At 59.8% G+C, this 16,945-nt stretch overlaps 1 protein-coding gene across 2 annotated transcripts in view; it reads left to right on the top strand.

Moving 5' to 3' along the window:
* The window catches only part of PDE2A (phosphodiesterase 2A), a 50,623-nt gene extending 35,612 nt beyond the window's left edge, over positions 1-15,011 (top strand). For both annotated transcript variants that reach the window (XM_065678969.1, XM_065678970.1), the window contains 28 exons: positions 426-514; positions 1,573-1,682; positions 2,018-2,073; positions 2,156-2,215; positions 2,330-2,489; positions 2,568-2,620; positions 3,324-3,398; positions 3,530-3,571; positions 3,639-3,707; positions 3,799-3,929; positions 4,064-4,175; positions 4,269-4,308; positions 5,159-5,222; positions 5,309-5,387; positions 5,926-6,103; positions 6,799-6,911; positions 7,565-7,642; positions 7,801-7,923; positions 8,021-8,091; positions 9,090-9,212; positions 9,303-9,390; positions 9,505-9,552; positions 9,645-9,719; positions 9,837-9,936; positions 10,080-10,192; positions 10,447-10,485; positions 11,177-11,283; positions 11,395-15,011. In XM_065678969.1, the coding sequence (XP_065535041.1) occupies positions 426-514; positions 1,573-1,682; positions 2,018-2,073; positions 2,156-2,215; positions 2,330-2,489; positions 2,568-2,620; positions 3,324-3,398; positions 3,530-3,571; positions 3,639-3,707; positions 3,799-3,929; positions 4,064-4,175; positions 4,269-4,308; positions 5,159-5,222; positions 5,309-5,387; positions 5,926-6,103; positions 6,799-6,911; positions 7,565-7,642; positions 7,801-7,923; positions 8,021-8,091; positions 9,090-9,212; positions 9,303-9,390; positions 9,505-9,552; positions 9,645-9,719; positions 9,837-9,936; positions 10,080-10,192; positions 10,447-10,485; positions 11,177-11,283; positions 11,395-11,602 (2,604 nt within the window). In that variant the 3' untranslated portion in view covers positions 11,603-15,011. The remainder of the gene's footprint in view (positions 1-425; positions 515-1,572; positions 1,683-2,017; positions 2,074-2,155; positions 2,216-2,329; positions 2,490-2,567; positions 2,621-3,323; positions 3,399-3,529; positions 3,572-3,638; positions 3,708-3,798; positions 3,930-4,063; positions 4,176-4,268; positions 4,309-5,158; positions 5,223-5,308; positions 5,388-5,925; positions 6,104-6,798; positions 6,912-7,564; positions 7,643-7,800; positions 7,924-8,020; positions 8,092-9,089; positions 9,213-9,302; positions 9,391-9,504; positions 9,553-9,644; positions 9,720-9,836; positions 9,937-10,079; positions 10,193-10,446; positions 10,486-11,176; positions 11,284-11,394) is intronic.
* Positions 15,012-16,945: the final 1,934 nt, after the last annotated feature.

The raw sequence follows: 16,945 nt of genomic DNA, 5'->3' as shown, positions 1-16,945 counted from the left end.
GGTGGCCCTGGTGCTATTGGTGACCCCAGCACTGGTGGTGGCCCTGGGGTGCTGCTGGTGGCACCGATGCTCATGGTGGCCCGGGTACTGGCCCAGGTGCTGCTGATAGCCCAAAGGTGCTGGTGGCCCTTGTGTTCATGGTGACCTTGGTACTAGTGGTGGCCCTGGTGCTGGTGGTGACCCCACAGTGCTGGTGTATGCGAGTGTGCACATGCACATGTGAGCACTCACAGGGGTGCATGTACATGTGTGTGCGAGCACGTGTGCAGGTCTATACACACGTGCATGCAAGTGCACGGGTGCATGTGTGTGCGTGTGTACACACAGGTGCACACGTGTGTGTGTGTGCATGCACAGGGGCACGTTGAGCCACGGGGGGAGGGCTTGGGGGGGTCCCTGTCCCTCAGAGCCCCTCTCCCCCCCAGGAGCACGTCTACATCTACCTGCTGGAGGGGGAAACCCGACTGATCTGCGATGACCCCCCCCACGAGCTGCCAGCCGATGGGAAGCTCAGGTGAGCCCGGCACATGTGTGTGCACACGCGTGTGCATGGAGGGGGGGTGTGCACATGCGTGTGCGTGGAGGGGGTGTATGCACATGCGTGTGCATGGAGGGGTTGTGTGCACATGCGCGTGTGCACGGAACATGTGAGGTCTCATAGGGACCAGCAGGCTCCGGGGCTGGGCAGACCCGTGTCCCCCCAGCACTGCGCCGTGTCCCCTCCTTACCTCGGACGTGGGTCTGGGTGCCGGGGGTCAAGGACCTGTCCCCATCCTCATCCCATCCACATCCACAGCCTCATTCATGTCCCCTTTCTCTTTGCCATCTCCACCCTCGCCCTTGACCCCATGCTCATTCCATCCCTGTCTCTATCCCTGTCTCTATCCCCATCCTCATGCCCTTCCCCTTCCCCATCCCCATCCTTATGCCCTTCACCTTCCCCATTCCCATTTCCATCCTCATCCTCGTGCTCATCTCCATCCACCTCCTGCTCCTCATCTCATCCCCATCCCACCCTGGTCCCCATCCTCATTCTGTGCTCCTCCCCACCTTTGTCCCATCCTTATCCCTTTTCTCCTTCTCCATCTTCATCCTCATTCCCATCCCCACTGACATCCTCTTTCCATTCCCATCCCCATCCTTGTCCCCAACCTTATCCCCTTTCACATCCCCGTCCTCATCCTCTTCCCCATCCCCTCCCTGTCAGCATCCTGCTCCTGTCCCTGCATTCATCATTGGATGAGGTTGGACCCACAGGGAATTCCCTAGGAGCTGGATACTGGTGTGAAAGAGCACATGCAGGGCACTGGGCGCATGCAGGGACACACGTGTGCAGGGGCACTGGGTGCATGCAGGGACACACGTGTGCAGGGGCACTGGGCGCATGCAGGGACACACGTGTGCAGGGGCACTGGGTGCATGCAGGGACACATGTGTGCAGGGCACTGGGTGCATGCAGGGACACACGTGTGTAGGGGCACTGGGTGCATGCAGGGACACGTGTGCAGGGCACTGGGTGCATGCAGGGACACATGTGTGCCTGGGTGCCTCAAGGTGTCTGTGTCCCTGCAGGGATGCGGTGCGGAAGCAGAAGCGGCTGGAATGTGGGGGGCTGCCCCCCACTGAGATCCCCAGCCAACAGCTGGGACCCCTGGCAGCACCCCTGGCCCCTGGCACGCAAGGTGGGTGCTGAGGTGGGAGGAGAGGGGAGGGATGGGTGGGTGGATGGATGGATGGAAGATGGATGGATGGATGGATGGATGGAGAGATGGATGGATGGATGGAGGATGCATGGATGGATGGAGGGCTGGATGGAGGGATGGACAGAGGGATGGATGGCCAGGTTGGCCCAGAGAAGCTGTGGCTGCCCCATCCCTGGCAGTGCTCAAGGCCAGGTTGGACACAGGGGCTTGGAGCAAGCTGCTCCAGTGGAAGGGGAACATGGGGGGAACATGAACCTGAGGGCTCAGTGCCACAGCCCCGGTTCCCCCAGTCCCACCTTTCTCTTGTCTTCCAGTGCTCATCCTCCCGCTGGTGGACAAGGACAGCGGGGCCGTGGTGTGCGTCATCCTGGTGAGCACGGGCACATGGGCAGGGCTCTGGGGTGACAGCAAAACCCAGCCCCTGGGCTCCTCACCCCACAACCCCTCCTCAGGTGCACTGCGGCCAACTGAGCGACGTGGACGAGCAGAACCTGCGGGCGCTGGAGAGACACGTGAGTGCCCCGGCTCCGTTATGGGTCCCATCACCCCGGGCCCTGCCACCCGTCCCCACTGGGACCCCTCACTGGGACCCTGCACCCAGCCCCGCTGTCCCTGTCCCTCCGCAGACCCTGGTGGCGTTCCGGCGCCTGCAGGCCCTGCAGAAGCTGCAGCCCTGGCCCCAGGTCAGCCTCTCCACCAGCTCCTCCCAGACCTCCTTGGCCAAGGCTGAGAAGGTGCCCAACAGCAGCTACAGCGCCCTGGACTGCAAGATCCTGCAGCTCTGTGGTGAGAGGGGGGGGCAGCAGGGTCGGGGTGCAGGGCAGGGTGGTGGTGGGTGCTGAGCCCCTCTCACCGCTCCTGCAGGTGAGCTCTATGACCTGGATGCTGCCTCGCTCCAGCTCAAGGTCGTCAACTATGTGAGTAGTCACCCCAATGGTCCCCAGCGTGTCCCAGCACTGGGACGCCCTGTTTTATTCCCCCTCCCCATATAGAATGTCCCTCAAAGAAAAGAAAACCTTCAAGTCATCAGTAGTGACCAGAGTGAACAGCCATGTCCTTGCCATCAGTAGTGACCAGGGTGAACAGCCTTGTCCTCGCTATCAGTAGTGACCAGAGTGAACAGCCTTGTCCTCGCTATCAGTAGTGACCAGGGTGAACAGCTTTGTCCTTGTCATCAGTAGTCTCCAGAGTGAACAGTGCCCCCTACCCACAGAGCTCTGAGAGAACTTACAGTCTCATCCTGCTCTGTAGTGCCCTGTGCACAGCCTCAGTAGTGACCAGGGTGAACAGCCTTGTCCCCACTATCAGTAGCGACCAGGGCGAACAGCCTTGTCCTTGTCATCAGTAGTGACCAGGGTGAACAGCCTTGTCCTTGTCATCAGTAGTGACCAGGGTGAACAGCCTTGTCCTCGCTATCGGTAGTGACCAGAGTGAACAGCTTTGTCCTTGTTATCAGTAGTGACCAGGGTGAACCTTTCCAGCCACAGGAAGAGGTTCTAGGGGGGGCACCTGGTCCTGTGTGGCCCCTGTGGGTGCCCAGGGAGGTGAAAAAGGGCCAGATCCTGCCCTGGGCTGCCCGGGGCACATTGAGGTGGTGACCCCCTCTCTATCCCCCCACAGCTGAAGCAGGAGACCCAGTCCCTGTGCTGCTGCCTCCTGCTCGTGTCTGAGGACAACCACCAGCTCTTCTGCCAGGTGGGTCCCACTGTGATCCCCTCACCCTGACCAACACCCTATTGGGCCAGGGGTTCCCCTTGCACCCCCTAACCCACCTCCATGGGGCTCGGCCACCATCCCGTGGGTTCTCCTCCCCACGTCTCTTGTAGGTGGTGGGGGACCGTGTCCTGGAGGAGGAGATCAGCTTCTCGGTGAGTGGGGTGATGAGGGGTGGGGGGCAATGGGTGCCATGGGCTCACCCATCCCCTCCACACACAGCTCACCTTCGGGCGCCTGGGGCAAGTGGTGGAGGACAAGAAGTCCATCACCTTGAAGGACATCAGCGAGGTGGGTCCCATCCTGGAGCTGGATGGGGACACGGTCCTGTGAGTGTCCCCCTTGGTGTCCCATGGGGTGCCCATCTCCCCTGGTCCCACAGGAGGAGCACAAGCAGCTGAGCAGCATGCTGGGCTGCGAGGTCACCTCCATGCTCTGTGTCCCCGTCATCAGCCGCGCCACCTCCCAAGTGGTGGCATTGGCCTGCGCCTTCAACAAGCTGAGTGGTGAGAGGTGAGCATGGGGACCCGGACCCCTTCCAGGTGCCTTTCGGGTACCACCATGGGGCGAGGGCTGGGCCGTTCACTCTGGACCCTACTAAGGGCTCTGTCCTGGTGTCCCCATTGGGGTCTTGTCCCCCCGTGCAGCTACACAGAGGCGGACGAGCACAAGATCCAGCACTGCTTCTGCTACACCTCCACGGTGCTCACCAGCACCTTGGCCTTCCAGAAGGAGCAGAAGCTCAAGTGTGAGTGCCAGGTGAGGAGCACACCTGAGGCCGTGTCATGCCAAGCACACGCGTGTGTCCCGTGTCACAGCGGGTGCTGACCGTGTCCCCTCTGTCCTCGCCAGGCCCTGCTGCAGGTGGCAAAGAACCTCTTCACCCACTTGGGTAGGTGCTGGTGCAGGAGCAGCGCTGAGGGACACCCGGGTGCTGCACATGGGGATGGTGGCACCAGGGACCTCGTCCCCACTGATGCCAGCTCGGGTCCTGTTGGGACACGGTCACAGGAGGGTGGCCGGGGGCTTGCACTGATGCTGCACGTGTGCACGTGTGCGTGGGTGCGCAGTGCATGAGCATGGAGGGCTGTGTCCACACAGAGATGTGTGCACACGTGCACTGCTGCACGTATGTGCTGCTGCAGGCACACTACTGCACATACACATGCACCACTGCATGCATGTACTGCTGCACGCGCAGATGTGCTGCTGCACACACACTAATACACTGCTGTGTGTGCACACACTGCTGCACACTCGTGCACTGCTGCACACACAAAGCACTGCTGCATGCACACTGCATGCACACACGCGCACTGCTGCATGCACACACGCGCACTGCTGCATGCACACAGCTGCACACGCATGCACTGCTGCACACACATTGCATGCACACCCCCCTGCACCGCTGCACTTCACACCATGCTGCACTGCACAGGCTGCTGCCCACTTGCATAGGCTCTGTCACCCTCTGGTGCGCACATACACATGTGCGCACATACATGCACACACACATGTGCTCACATGCACATGCACGCACATCCACATCCACACGCATGCACACACATGTACAGACTGCACCCCTCTGTGCTCCCATGCCCCTGCAGTGGGGGGGTGCAGGCAGAGCCCCCCCTTTCATTGCATGGGTGGGCAGGGAAAGCGCGATGGGGAAGCAGGAAGCGGGGGGGGGGACTCGGTCAGTCCCTGCCCACCCCGGCCCCCTGACCCCCCCCTCCCCGCAGACGACGTCTCCGTTCTGCTCCAGGAGATCATCACCGAGGCGCGAAACCTCAGCAACGCCGAGATGTGAGTGAGCCCCTGGGGGGGGGGGTGACACCATTGGGGTGCTGGGACCCCCCCACGGGTGCCAGCAGCGTCAGCGTCTGTTCCAGATGCTCCGTGTTCCTGCTGGACCGGCTCAGCCACGAGCTGGTGGCCAAAGTGTTTGATGGAGGAGTGGTGGACGATGAGGTGAGCGCGGGGAGCGCAGGAGGGGGCTCGGGGGGGTGCCCGGGGTCCTGTCCCCAAAGTGACGTGGGATCATGGAATGGGCTGGGATGGAAAGGACCTCAGGATCATCCAGCTCCAACCCCTGCCACGGGCAGGGACCCCTTCCACTGGAGCAGCTTGCTCCAAGCCCCTGTGTCCAACCTGGCCTTGAGCACTGCCAGGGATGGGGCAGCCACAGCTTCTCTGGGCACCCTGGGCCAGCGCCTCAGCACCCTCACAGGGAAGAGCTTCTGCCTTATCTCCAACCTGAACTTCCCCTGTTTCAGTCTGAACCCATCACCCCTTGTCCTGTCACTGCAGTCCCTGATGAAGAGCCCCTCCCCAGCATCCTTGCAGCCCCCTTCAGACACTGGAAGCTGCTCTGAGGTCTCCACGCAGCTTCTCTGCCCCAGGCTGAGCAGCCCCAGTGTTCTCAGCCTGGCTCTCCATGGACCGCACCGCCCAGCTCGGTGCCACCACAGAGGCGCTGACGGTGCCTCAATCCATGTCCCTGCTCCAGAGCTACGAGATCCGCATCCCCGCTGACCAGGGCATCGCCGGGCACGTGGCCACCACCGGCAAGATCCTCAACATCAAGGACGCGTATTCCCACCCGCTCTTCTACCGCGGCGTGGACGACAGCACCGGCTTCCGCACCAGGAACATCCTCTGCTTCCCCATCAAGAACGAGAGCCAGGGTGAGGGCTGCTGGGGGCACGGGGCCGTCACCTGCACTGCGAGATGGGGTCCATGTGTGCGGTGACCTGCGGCATGGGGACAGCATCAGACCCTGGCATATGGATGTGGCCACCATCCTGTCCCTCAGCACATGGGCACAGCACTGTCAACAGCACCTGGGTACCATTCCGGTGGCAGGATCCTGTCCCCAGCACACGGGCACGATCCTGTCCCCAGAACATGGGCACAGCACTGTCCCTGGTACACAGACACAATCCTGGCCATAGCACACAGGTACAATCCTGTCCCTTTTACATGGGCACGATCCTGTCCCCTGCCCACGGGTACAGCACTGTTCCTGGTGCATGGGCATGATGGTGTCCCTAGAACATGAGCACCATCATGTTCCTACTGCATGGGCACCATCCTGTCCCCAGCCCATGGGCACAGCAGTGTTCCTGGTACACGGGCACAATCCTGTCCCAAACGCACAGGCACAGCTTTGTCCTCAGTGCATGGGTATGATCCTGTCCCTAACACAGGGGCACAATCCTGTCCCCAGCTTGTGGGCACCATCCTCTTCCCAGCCCATGGGCACAACATTGTCTCTGGGCACCATCCTGTCCCCAGCATCACTGTCCGCAGCGCAGGGGCCCGATCCTGTTCCCAGCCATGGGCCTCATCCTGCCCCTGTGCCCCTTCCGTCTCCCTGCAGAGGTGATCGGGGTGGCGGAGCTGGTCAACAAGATCAACGGGCCCTGGTTCAGTAAGTTCGATGAGGACCTGGCCACTGCCTTCTCCATCTACTGCGGCATCAGCATCGCCCATGTACGAGCGGGGGTGAACACCAGGGGGGCGAGGGGGACCCAGGGATGGACACAGCACAGGGATGATGGGGGGACAGTGTGTGGTCCCCATTCCTTGGGGATAAGTGGTGGAGGGGATGGGATGGGGTGGGGTGGGATGGGATGGGATGAGATGGAATGGGATGGGATGGGATGGATGGGGATCGGATGGAATGGGATGGGATGGGATGAGATGGGATGAAATGGGATGGTATAGATAGGATGAGATGGGATGGGATGGGATGGGTTGGGGTGGGATAGGATGGGATGAGATGGAATGGGATGGGATGGATGGGATGGGATGAGACAAAATGGAATGGTACGGATAGGATGGGATGGGATGGGATGGGATGAAATGGGATGGTATAGATAGGATGAGATGGGATGGGATGGGTTGGGATGGGATAGGATGGGATGAGATGGAATGGGATGGGATGGATGGGATGGGATGGGATGAGACAAAATGGGATGGTATGGATAGGATGGGATGGGATGGGTTGTGATGGGATGAGATGGGATGGGATGCGATGGGATGGATGGGGAGGGCACACCTGGATGTGCTCTGGCAGACTGGGAGGTACTGGGAGGCTTTGGGTGCCCCCCCAGTGGGCTCATAACCCCCCTCCCACCCCCCAGTCTCTGCTCTACAAGAAGGTGAACGAGGCGCAGTACCGCAGCCACTTGGCCAACGAGATGATGATGTACCACATGAAGGTGAGGGGACACGGGCACAGGGACGGGGACACCCCCCCCCACCGTGGTGTCCCTCACTCCACCCCGCGCTGGTGACCCAATGTGGTGCTGGGGGTCTCGGGGACGCTGCGGCCCCAGGGACAGCGTGGGGACACCCTGGGGACCTGCTCGCGCCGCAGGTGTCGGATGATGAGTACACGAAGCTGCTGAACGAGGGCATCCAGCCCGTGGCCACCATCGACCCCAACTTCGCCAACTTCACCTACACCCCGCGCTCGCTGCCCGAGGATGACACCTCCATGGTGAGCACCCTGGCGATGGTCCCACACTGCAGCTGCCTGCCTGGGGGGACCCTGCTGGGCGCTGTCACCCGCTGCCACCCCCCTGTCCCCCCCACAGGCCATCCTGAGCATGCTGCAGGACATGAACTTCATCAACACCTACAAGATGGACCGTCAGACACTCACCAGGTGGGTCCCCATCCCTGTCCTCATCCTTGGCACCGTCCCCATCCTTATCCTTATCCTTATCCTTATCCTTATCCTTATCCTTATCCTTATCCTTATCCTTAACCTTATCCTTGTTGTTATCTTTATCCTTACCCTTATCTTTGTTATCCTTATCCTTGTTGTTACCCTTATCCTTGTTATCCTTATCCTTACCCTTATCCTTATTCCTATCCTTATCCCTATCCTTATCCTTGTTATCTTTATCCTTACCCTTATTTTTGTTATCCTTATCCTTGTTGTTATCATTATCCTTACCCTTATTCTTGTTATCCTTATCCTTGTTATCTTTATCCTTACCCTTGTTGTTGTCCTTATCCTTACCCTTATCCTTATCCTTATTCTTATCCTTACCCTTGTTATCTTTATCCTTACCCTTATCCTCGCTGTTATCCTTATCCTTACCCTTATCCTCTTTGATCCTTATCCTTATCCTCCTTGTCCTTGTCTTTGTCCTTATCCTTATCCTTACTGTAATCCTTATCCTTGTAGTTGTCCTTACCCTTATCCTTATCCTTGTTGTTATCTTTATCCTTATCCTTATCTTTGTTATCCTTATCCTTGTTGTTATCATTATCCTTATCCTTGTTGTTATCCTTATCCTTGTTATCCTTATCCTTACCCTTATCCTTATTTTTATCGTTACCTTTATCCTTACCCTTATCCTTGTTGTTATCCTTATCCTTACCCTTATCCTCCTTCATCCTTATCCTTATCCTCCTTGTCCCTGTCTTTGTCCTTATCCTTATCATTATTGTTATCCTTGTCCTTGTCCTTACCTGTATCCTTATCCTTGTCCCAGTCCCTGTCCCCATCCCCATCTCCATCCCCATCCCTATCCTTGACCCCATCCTTATCCTTGTCCTCCTCCCCATTCCCATCCTGCCAGGGTCCACCCAGCCAAGTGAAGGCCCCCATGGGTACAAAGTCCCCCCCAACCCATGCCCCTGTGTCCCCCCCAGGTTCTGCCTGATGGTGAAGAAGGGCTACCGGGACCCCCCGTACCACAACTGGATGCACGCCTTCTCCGTCTCCCACTTCTGCTACCTGCTCTACAAGAACCTGGAGCTCGTCAACTACCTGGAGTAAGGCTGGAGCCCGTCCCCATGCCCTGTCCCCGTGGGGTGCTCCCTGCCCTCCCGCCTGCCTCAGTTTCCCTCCTTCCCCCATCTCAGAGACATCGAGATCTTTGCCCTCTTCATCTCCTGCATGTGCCACGACCTGGACCACAGAGGCACCAATAACTCCTTCCAGGTGGCCTCGGTGAGCCGAGCCCGGCGCTGGGACGCGCAGGGGTTGTGGGGACAGGGATGGGGACGGGGCCTGGGGGGTTCTGCACCCCCATAACTCCATGGATCCCACCTCTTTGCCTTGCAGAAATCCGTCCTGGCTGCGCTGTACAGCTCAGAGGGCTCCGTCATGGAGGTAAGGTCCACCCCGGCTGTGGTGGTGGGGCAGGACCCTGCCTGCACCCTGCCTGCACCCTGCCTGCTCCACGGTCCTGTCTTCTCCTGCAGCGGCATCACTTTGCCCAAGCCATCGCCATCCTCAACAGCCAAGGCTGCAACATCTTTGACCACTTCTCCCGCAAGGTGAGCCCCAAAGCTTGGTCCCCCTTTTCCACGCTGAGCATCCCACATCCCATCCGAGCTCCCTGTCCTTGGATCCAGCTCTTGGGATGCTGGTAGTCACCTTGCCCGGCCCTGCAGGACTACCAGCGCATGCTGGACCTCATGAGGGACATCATCTTGGCCACCGACCTGGCCCATCACCTCCGCATCTTCAAGGACCTCCAGAAGATGGCAGAAGGTGAAGCCCTTGGGATAAGGGGTTGTGGTGGGACCTCAGCCCGCCAAGGCTGGGAATTGGCACCGCAGGTCCCCATCGTCCTCATGCAGGGGGTGATGGGGCTGTGGGGCTCCTTCCTGAGCCCCCCAACCCCTGCCCCACAGTGGGCTACGACCCCAAGAACAAGCAGCACCACAGCCTCTTGCTCTGCCTGCTCATGACCTCCTGCGACCTCTCCGACCAGACCAAGGGCTGGAAGACCACCAGGAAGATCGCGGTGAGCGCCCCACCATGGGGCTGACCCCCTGAGAGCTGCCCCATAGCATCTGCATGTCCCCCAGGCACTGGGACCAACCTGCCCCTCATCGTGTCCTAGAGAAGTGGTTCCTCCATGAAGGGGCCCCATGGCCACGCAGCAGCTCCCCATGCCAGGAGCCTCATGGGGACATGGAGAGGGGTCTGGGGGGTGGATGGGGTGGGGGGGGTCACCCCGGTGTGCACCCCTCCATGCTGACAGCCTGTCCCTTGCAGGAGCTGATCTACAAGGAGTTCTTCTCCCAGGGTGACCTGGTAGGTGGCACCAGGGCTTGGGCTTGGCCAATGCTCTTGGCAAGCACCAAAGGGGCTTGGGTGAGGTGGGAGGTGGAACAGGGAGGTCTGGCCCAGAGGTGTTATGGATGCTCCACCCCTGGCAGTGCTCAAGGCCGGGTTGGACACAGAGGCTTAGAGCAAGCTGCTCCAGTGGAAGGGGTCCCTGCCTTGTCTCCACCTCCATCCTTCTCCTTATCCCCATCTCCATCCCCATCCCTATCCCCATCCTCATCCCCATCTCTATTCCCATCCTTGTTCCCATTCTTGTATTTGTCCCCATCCCCATCTCTATCCCCATCCTTGTTCCCATTCTTATCTTTGTCCCCATCTCCGTCCTTGTTCCCATCCCCATCCTTGTCTTTTCTCCATCCTTATCTTTGTCCCTATCCCCATCCTTCTTCCCATCCCCATCCTTATCTTTGTCCCCATCCTAGTCCCAATCCCCATCCTTGTCCCAATCCCCATCCTTGTTTCCATTCCCATCCTTATCTTTGTCCTCATCCCCATCCTTGTCCCCATCCCCATCTCTATCCTTCTCCCTATTCCCATCCCATCCTCATCATGTCAGGGGTTTGCAACCGGACGAGCTTTAAGCTCCCTTCCAACCCAAGCCATTCCACGATGGTTTGACTGGAGAAGGGATGACCATTGCCATTGACCATCTCTACAGGAGAAGGCCATGGGCAACCGCCCGCTGGAGATGATGGACCGGGAGAAAGCCTACATCCCGGAGCTGCAGATCAGCTTCATGGAGCACATCGCCATGCCCATCTACAAGTGAGCGCACCCCCCATGGGTGCTGGGTCTTACCCACTCTTTGGGGCTCCCAAGCAGCGTGGTTGCACCTCAGCGGGTTCAGCCCCACGCTGATGGCTTCTCCCCCCATAGGTTGCTCCAGGACCTCTTCCCGAAGGCATCGGAGCTCTACGAGAGGGTGGCCAGCAACCGGGAGCAGTGGACGAAGGTGTCCCACAAGTTCACCATCCGCGGCCTGCCCAGCAACAACTCCTTGGACTTCCTGGATGAGGAATACGACCCCCAGCTCAACGGATGCCTGGAGCCCGAGCGGGGACACCCCATGGCAGGGGCTGAGTGAAGGGGGCGATGGGGGGGACACCATGGATGGTCCCCCCCCCCAGCCCATGGGGAGGAGGTTGTGGGGTGGTGGGGATGGACACGAGTGACTGGAGCACCATGGCGAGGGCTCAGCCACCACCCACCTCCCCTCCAGTGGGGACTGTCCCCTTCCTCTGGGTGTTCATTCAGGTGTCACCTTCACCCTGGGGCCCTCTTTGGTGGGACTCTGCCTGGGGACCCTGTGGGGATGCTATGGGGACGCCATGGGGACGCCATGGGGCTGGGTGTGCTTTCAACTGCCTTAAGGCTGCAGGTTTTGTCCCCATAGGGTGACAATGGGGACAATGTCCTCAATGGAAGCACCCTCAGAGGGTGGTCACCTGAAATGGGGTCAATGGGATGGAGGGGGATGAGGGGCAATGAGAGTGCTGGTGATGGGGTGAATAGTGTGGGGACGTCCCTATGGACCCCAAAGGTGGAGCCAAGGCTGGGGAGGTGGGATGGGAGTGCTGGGGATGGAGGAGCCAGGATGAGACCCATGGAAAGAGGCTGGATCTACATGGAGGAGGCATCTGGAGCAGGATACCCATGACCATGGGGATGCTCTGCCTGCATCCAGCCCCACCACACTGGAGAACCCCCCTGCCTGTAACCCCCAATCACCCATGGGAGGCCCCGTGTCTTTCACCCAGCCTGGTCCCACCAAACCATGACCCCTGCAAGGGCTACACCCGTGCCAAGGCTGAAGGATTGGTCCCCACCATGTGGTGTCTCTGTGGCTCAGCACCGTGGTGCCCATCCTGGAGCCTCCTCGCTGCAAGTGGCTGCACCAGTGACCAACCCGTCCATGGCCTCACCCCACTGTGACCACCGTGCACGGACCCCACCATTGTTCCTCTGGTCCTGCAGAGCACCATGCATGGACCCTGATGGTCTCCTGTGGCCCCTCTGGTCCTATAGAGCACCATGCATGGACCCTGATGGTCTCCTGTGGCCCCTCTGGTCCTATAGAGCACCATGCATGGACCCTGATGGTCTCCTGTGGCCCCTCTGGTCCTGCAGAGCACCATGCATGGACCCTGATGGTCTCCTGTGGCCCCTCTGGTCCTATAGAGCACCATGCATGGACCCTGATGGTCTCCTGTGGCCCCTCTGGTCCTATAGAGCACCATGCATGGACCCTGATGGTCTCCTGTGGCCCCTCTGGTCCTATAGAGCACCATGCATGGACCCTGATGGTCTCCTGTGGCCCCTCTGGTCCTGCAGAGCACCATGCATGGACCCTGATGGTCTCCTGTGGCCCCTCTGGTCCTATAGAGCACCATGCATGGACCCTGATGGTCTCCTGTGGCCCCTCTGGTCCTGCAGAGCACCATGCATGGACCCTGATGGTCTCCTGTGGCCCCTCTGGTCCTATAGATCACCATGCATGGACCCTGACGGTCTCCTGTGGCCCCTCTGGTCCTGCAGAGCACCATGCATGGACCCTGATGGGTTCTTGTGTTCCCATCAACTGCCATGCATGGACCTTGCCATCCTCCCGTGGACCCTCTGGTCCCACAGACCACCATGCATGGACAGCAATGGCCACCTGTGGTCCCTCTGGTCCTACTTAGCACCATGCATGGATCCTGATGGTTTCCTGTGGTCCCTCTGGCCATGCATGGACCCTGCCAGTGTCCCACCACCCCTCCTGCCTTGCTGACTGATGCATATGGACTCTACCATCCTCCTGTGGTCCTATTGACCACCATGCATGTGCAGCGATGCCCTCCTGTGGTCCCTCCTGTCCTACCAACCACCATGCATGGACCCTGATGGTCTCCTGTGGTCCTTCTAATCCCATCAACTGCCATGCATGGATGCTGCCATCCTCCTGTGGTCCTCCCAACCACCATGCATGGACCCTGATGGTCTCCTGTGGTCCTTTTAGTCCCATCAACCACCATGCATGGACCCTTCTGGCCACCCCATGGTCCCCCCAGCCCCACCACCCGATATGTGTGGACCCCTCTGCTCCACCAGCCCCACAGGGTCCCTCCAGGTCTTTGTCACCCCATTCAAAGCCACCCAAACCAGCCAAGAGCAGGAGAACCAGGGCAGGGGGAGCTGGGAATAAGGCATTGGGGTGCACTGAGCCCCTCTGGCTGCTCCATCCAGCCCATGGGAGCTGACGGCTCCATCCTCAGCACCACAGCAGAGGAAGGTGATGGAAGCAGCACAGTGAAGTCCTGGCTCTACTGGGGTTGGTCCCGATGGGGTTGGTCCCACCAGGATCAAGGGCAGCTTGGCCTGGTCTCCTGGGGTGCCCTGGAGCACACGAGTCTATGGGAGCATCAGGACGACCTCGCCATGGACAAAGTGAACTCAATTCCTTTTGCCTTACCTACTCGGAGATGCCTTTGCCCAAACCCTGGTAGGACCCATGCGGTGACCACGTTGGCTGCTGGCTTCTCCTACAAGATCCCCTCCAAGCCCTTCTCCACCTCCCTTGGCCACCATGAGATGACACAAGGGGGGATATGGATGGTCCCACAAGGCAGCGAACCCCCACACTGCAAGAGGAGGAAGGTGGCTCCATCCCCGGTGTGACACCAGCGTGGTCACGGACCAGCGTTCCTCATCCAGCCGGTACCTGCATCCCGGAGCCAGTGAGGGAGTCTCACATCCCAAACGGGTGCCGATGGATGCGGGGATGGGGATCCCGCCTGGGGTGCCGCATCCCGGGTACCACGCCACCGCGGAGCGCCGCATCCCGGCCGTATCCCGCTTTCCCAGCCCCTGCCGCTGGTGGGCGCTGCTCACCCGGTTCCTGGACAGATCCCTGTGGATACCGGGCGGTGGAACCTGCGCCGGTTCCTCCGGGCCCCGCTCGCGGCGCTGGTTGTGCTGGGCTCCGGGGGAGCCCGAGGAGACGAATCTGCTCCTCCTGCTCCTGCTTTGTCTCCTTCTCTTTATTCTTCTCTTCCTCCTCCTTCTCCTTCCTTCTCCTCTTTCTTATCCTCCTCCTTCCCCTTCTCCTTCTCATTCTCCTCCTCTCCTTCTGTACTTGTTGTTCTCCTTCTCCTCCTCGTTTTCCTCCTCCCCGTCTTCTTTTCTCCTTCTCCTCCCTTTCCCCTTCTCCTCCTCCTTGTTATTCTCATCTTCCCCTTCTTCTTCTCGTTCTTCTCCTCCTCCCCTTCTTGTTTTCTCCTCCTTCTCATTCCCCTTCTCCTCCTTGTTTTTCCACTCCTCCCAATCTTCTTCTCCTCCTCCTCCTGTTCTCTTCCTCCCCTTCTCCTCCTCCTCCTTCTTCTCCTTCTTCTCCTTCTCCTTCTCCTTCTCCTTCTCCTTCTCCTCCCCCTCCCCCTTCCCCTCCTCCTCCTTTCTTACTCTATAATTTTTGGTGGGTTTTGGTTTCCTAAATAAATTTCATACGTGGATCTCCCCGCGGCGGCTCCGTGGGTGCCTCGTGTCGGGGTCCCGAGGGATGCTCTGGAGCAGGGTGGGGGATGTGGGTCTGGGGGGCAGGGACGCTACCAGGGCCGGGAGAGCCACAGCTTCTCGCCACAGCCCCTTGTGCTGCTGCCCCAGAGCTGGATCAGGGCTGCAGGGGGGGTCTCCCCAGAGCACAGCAGAGGGGCAGGATCCCCTCCCTGAGCTGCTGCTCACGCTCTGGGGGTGCAGCCCAGCACATGGGGGGGTTCTGGGCTCAAGCACTCACTGAAGCCGGGTCATGGGGAGCTGCTCCTCACCCAGCACCCCAAGTCCTGCTCCTCAGGCTGCTCCATCCCATCGCCCCCAGCCTGGGTTTGTGCTGGGATTGCCCCGACAGGGGCAGGACCTTGCCCTTGGCCTGGTTGAGCTCCATGAGGTTTACACGGTCCCACCTCTGCAGCGTGTCCAGGTCCCTCTCGGGGGCAGAACATCCCTGCCAGCGTGACTGGGCTCAGCCTGAAACAAGGGACGTTCAGGTTGGATCTAAGGCAGAAGCTCCTCCCTGTGAGGGTGCTGAGGCGCTGGCACAGGGTGCCCAGAGAAGCTGTGGCTGCCCCATCCCTGGCAGTGCTCAAGGCCAGGTTGGACACAGGGGCTTGGAGCAAGCTGCTCCAGTGGAAGGGGTCCCTGCCCGGGGCAGGGGTTGGAGCTGGAGGAGCTTTAAGGTCCCTTCCAACCCAAACCATTCCCTGATTCCATGACACCCATCTCAGTCTCATGGGCAGGACTCTGCACCCATGGGTCACGCTGCCCTTTGCTGTGCATGGCTGTGATTCCCCCCACAGACCCTTTCCCACAGCGTTCAGGGATGCACGATCCTGGGCTCAACCTCTCTCCCTCCCCTTGCAGAGCTCAGCTCTGCCCATCACCTCCCCATTGGGGCTGTGGTTTCCATCCCAGCTCCAGGCCTGACTTGAGCCATCCCACTAACAAGCAATTCATTACTGGGATCAATGCAGCGCTTTCATCCCAGCCCGATCCGATGGCTTCATCCCAAAGGAAGTCCCCGGTGGCTTTGACGCTGTCACGGGCTGAGCTGCCAAAATTGGGGTGAAACCTTGCCTGAAGAGCCCCCATCCCGCTCCAGCCGCGCTCAAACCCAGCCGCACGGCCCTGAGCAAAGCCCAGATTGACACTAAGCGAGTCCCAGAACAGCGTTTGGGGGGGACGCCCGTGGCTTTTCAGCTCCTCTGCCTCTGACACTGGAGCCTCCATGCCCTTGGTGACGTCCCTTTGCCCCCCTGGGTGCTCACAGGGTGCTGCGACCACCCATCAAGCCCCTCACCCCGGCCTCTGGGCTGTACCTGTGTGCACCCATGGGTGCTTATGCACATGGGCTTTGTGCAGGCAGTGACCTTGCTGCACGTGCATGTGTCGGCCGTGCACAGCACTGCATGGTGATACAGAGCACTGCACTGCACAGCGCCACGAGACATGCCGGATTGCACCCTCAAGGCACCACACTGCACTGCACACTGCACTGCACAGCACCACGCTGCACAAGCCCCATTGGATTGCACCACGCAGCGCCGTGCAGCACCGCAGAGTGGCACAGAGCACCACACCAAACTGCATTGCACTGCACTGCACTGCACCACACAGTGCTGTGCCACACTGCACTACACCATGCAGCACTGCACAGCACTGCACACTGCACTGCGCATCGCACTGCGCACCACTGTACTGCACAGCACCACACTGAACCGTACCACGCTGCATAGCATTGCACTGCACCACACTACAGACAACATTGTGCAGCACCACACTGCACACATTGCACAGCACCGCACCATACCAAACCGCACAGCACCGCACTGCGCTGCATACAGCCACTCTGCTCCACACTGCACTGCACACATTGCACATCACTGCACCATACCAAACC

Source organism: Lathamus discolor, chromosome 4, assembly GCF_037157495.1.
Source record: "Lathamus discolor isolate bLatDis1 chromosome 4, bLatDis1.hap1, whole genome shotgun sequence".
Classification (NCBI taxonomy): domain Eukaryota; kingdom Metazoa; phylum Chordata; class Aves; order Psittaciformes; family Psittacidae; genus Lathamus; species Lathamus discolor.
The sequence above is the reverse complement of the archived record's forward strand: the minus strand, read 5'-3'. Positions and strand labels throughout refer to the sequence as shown.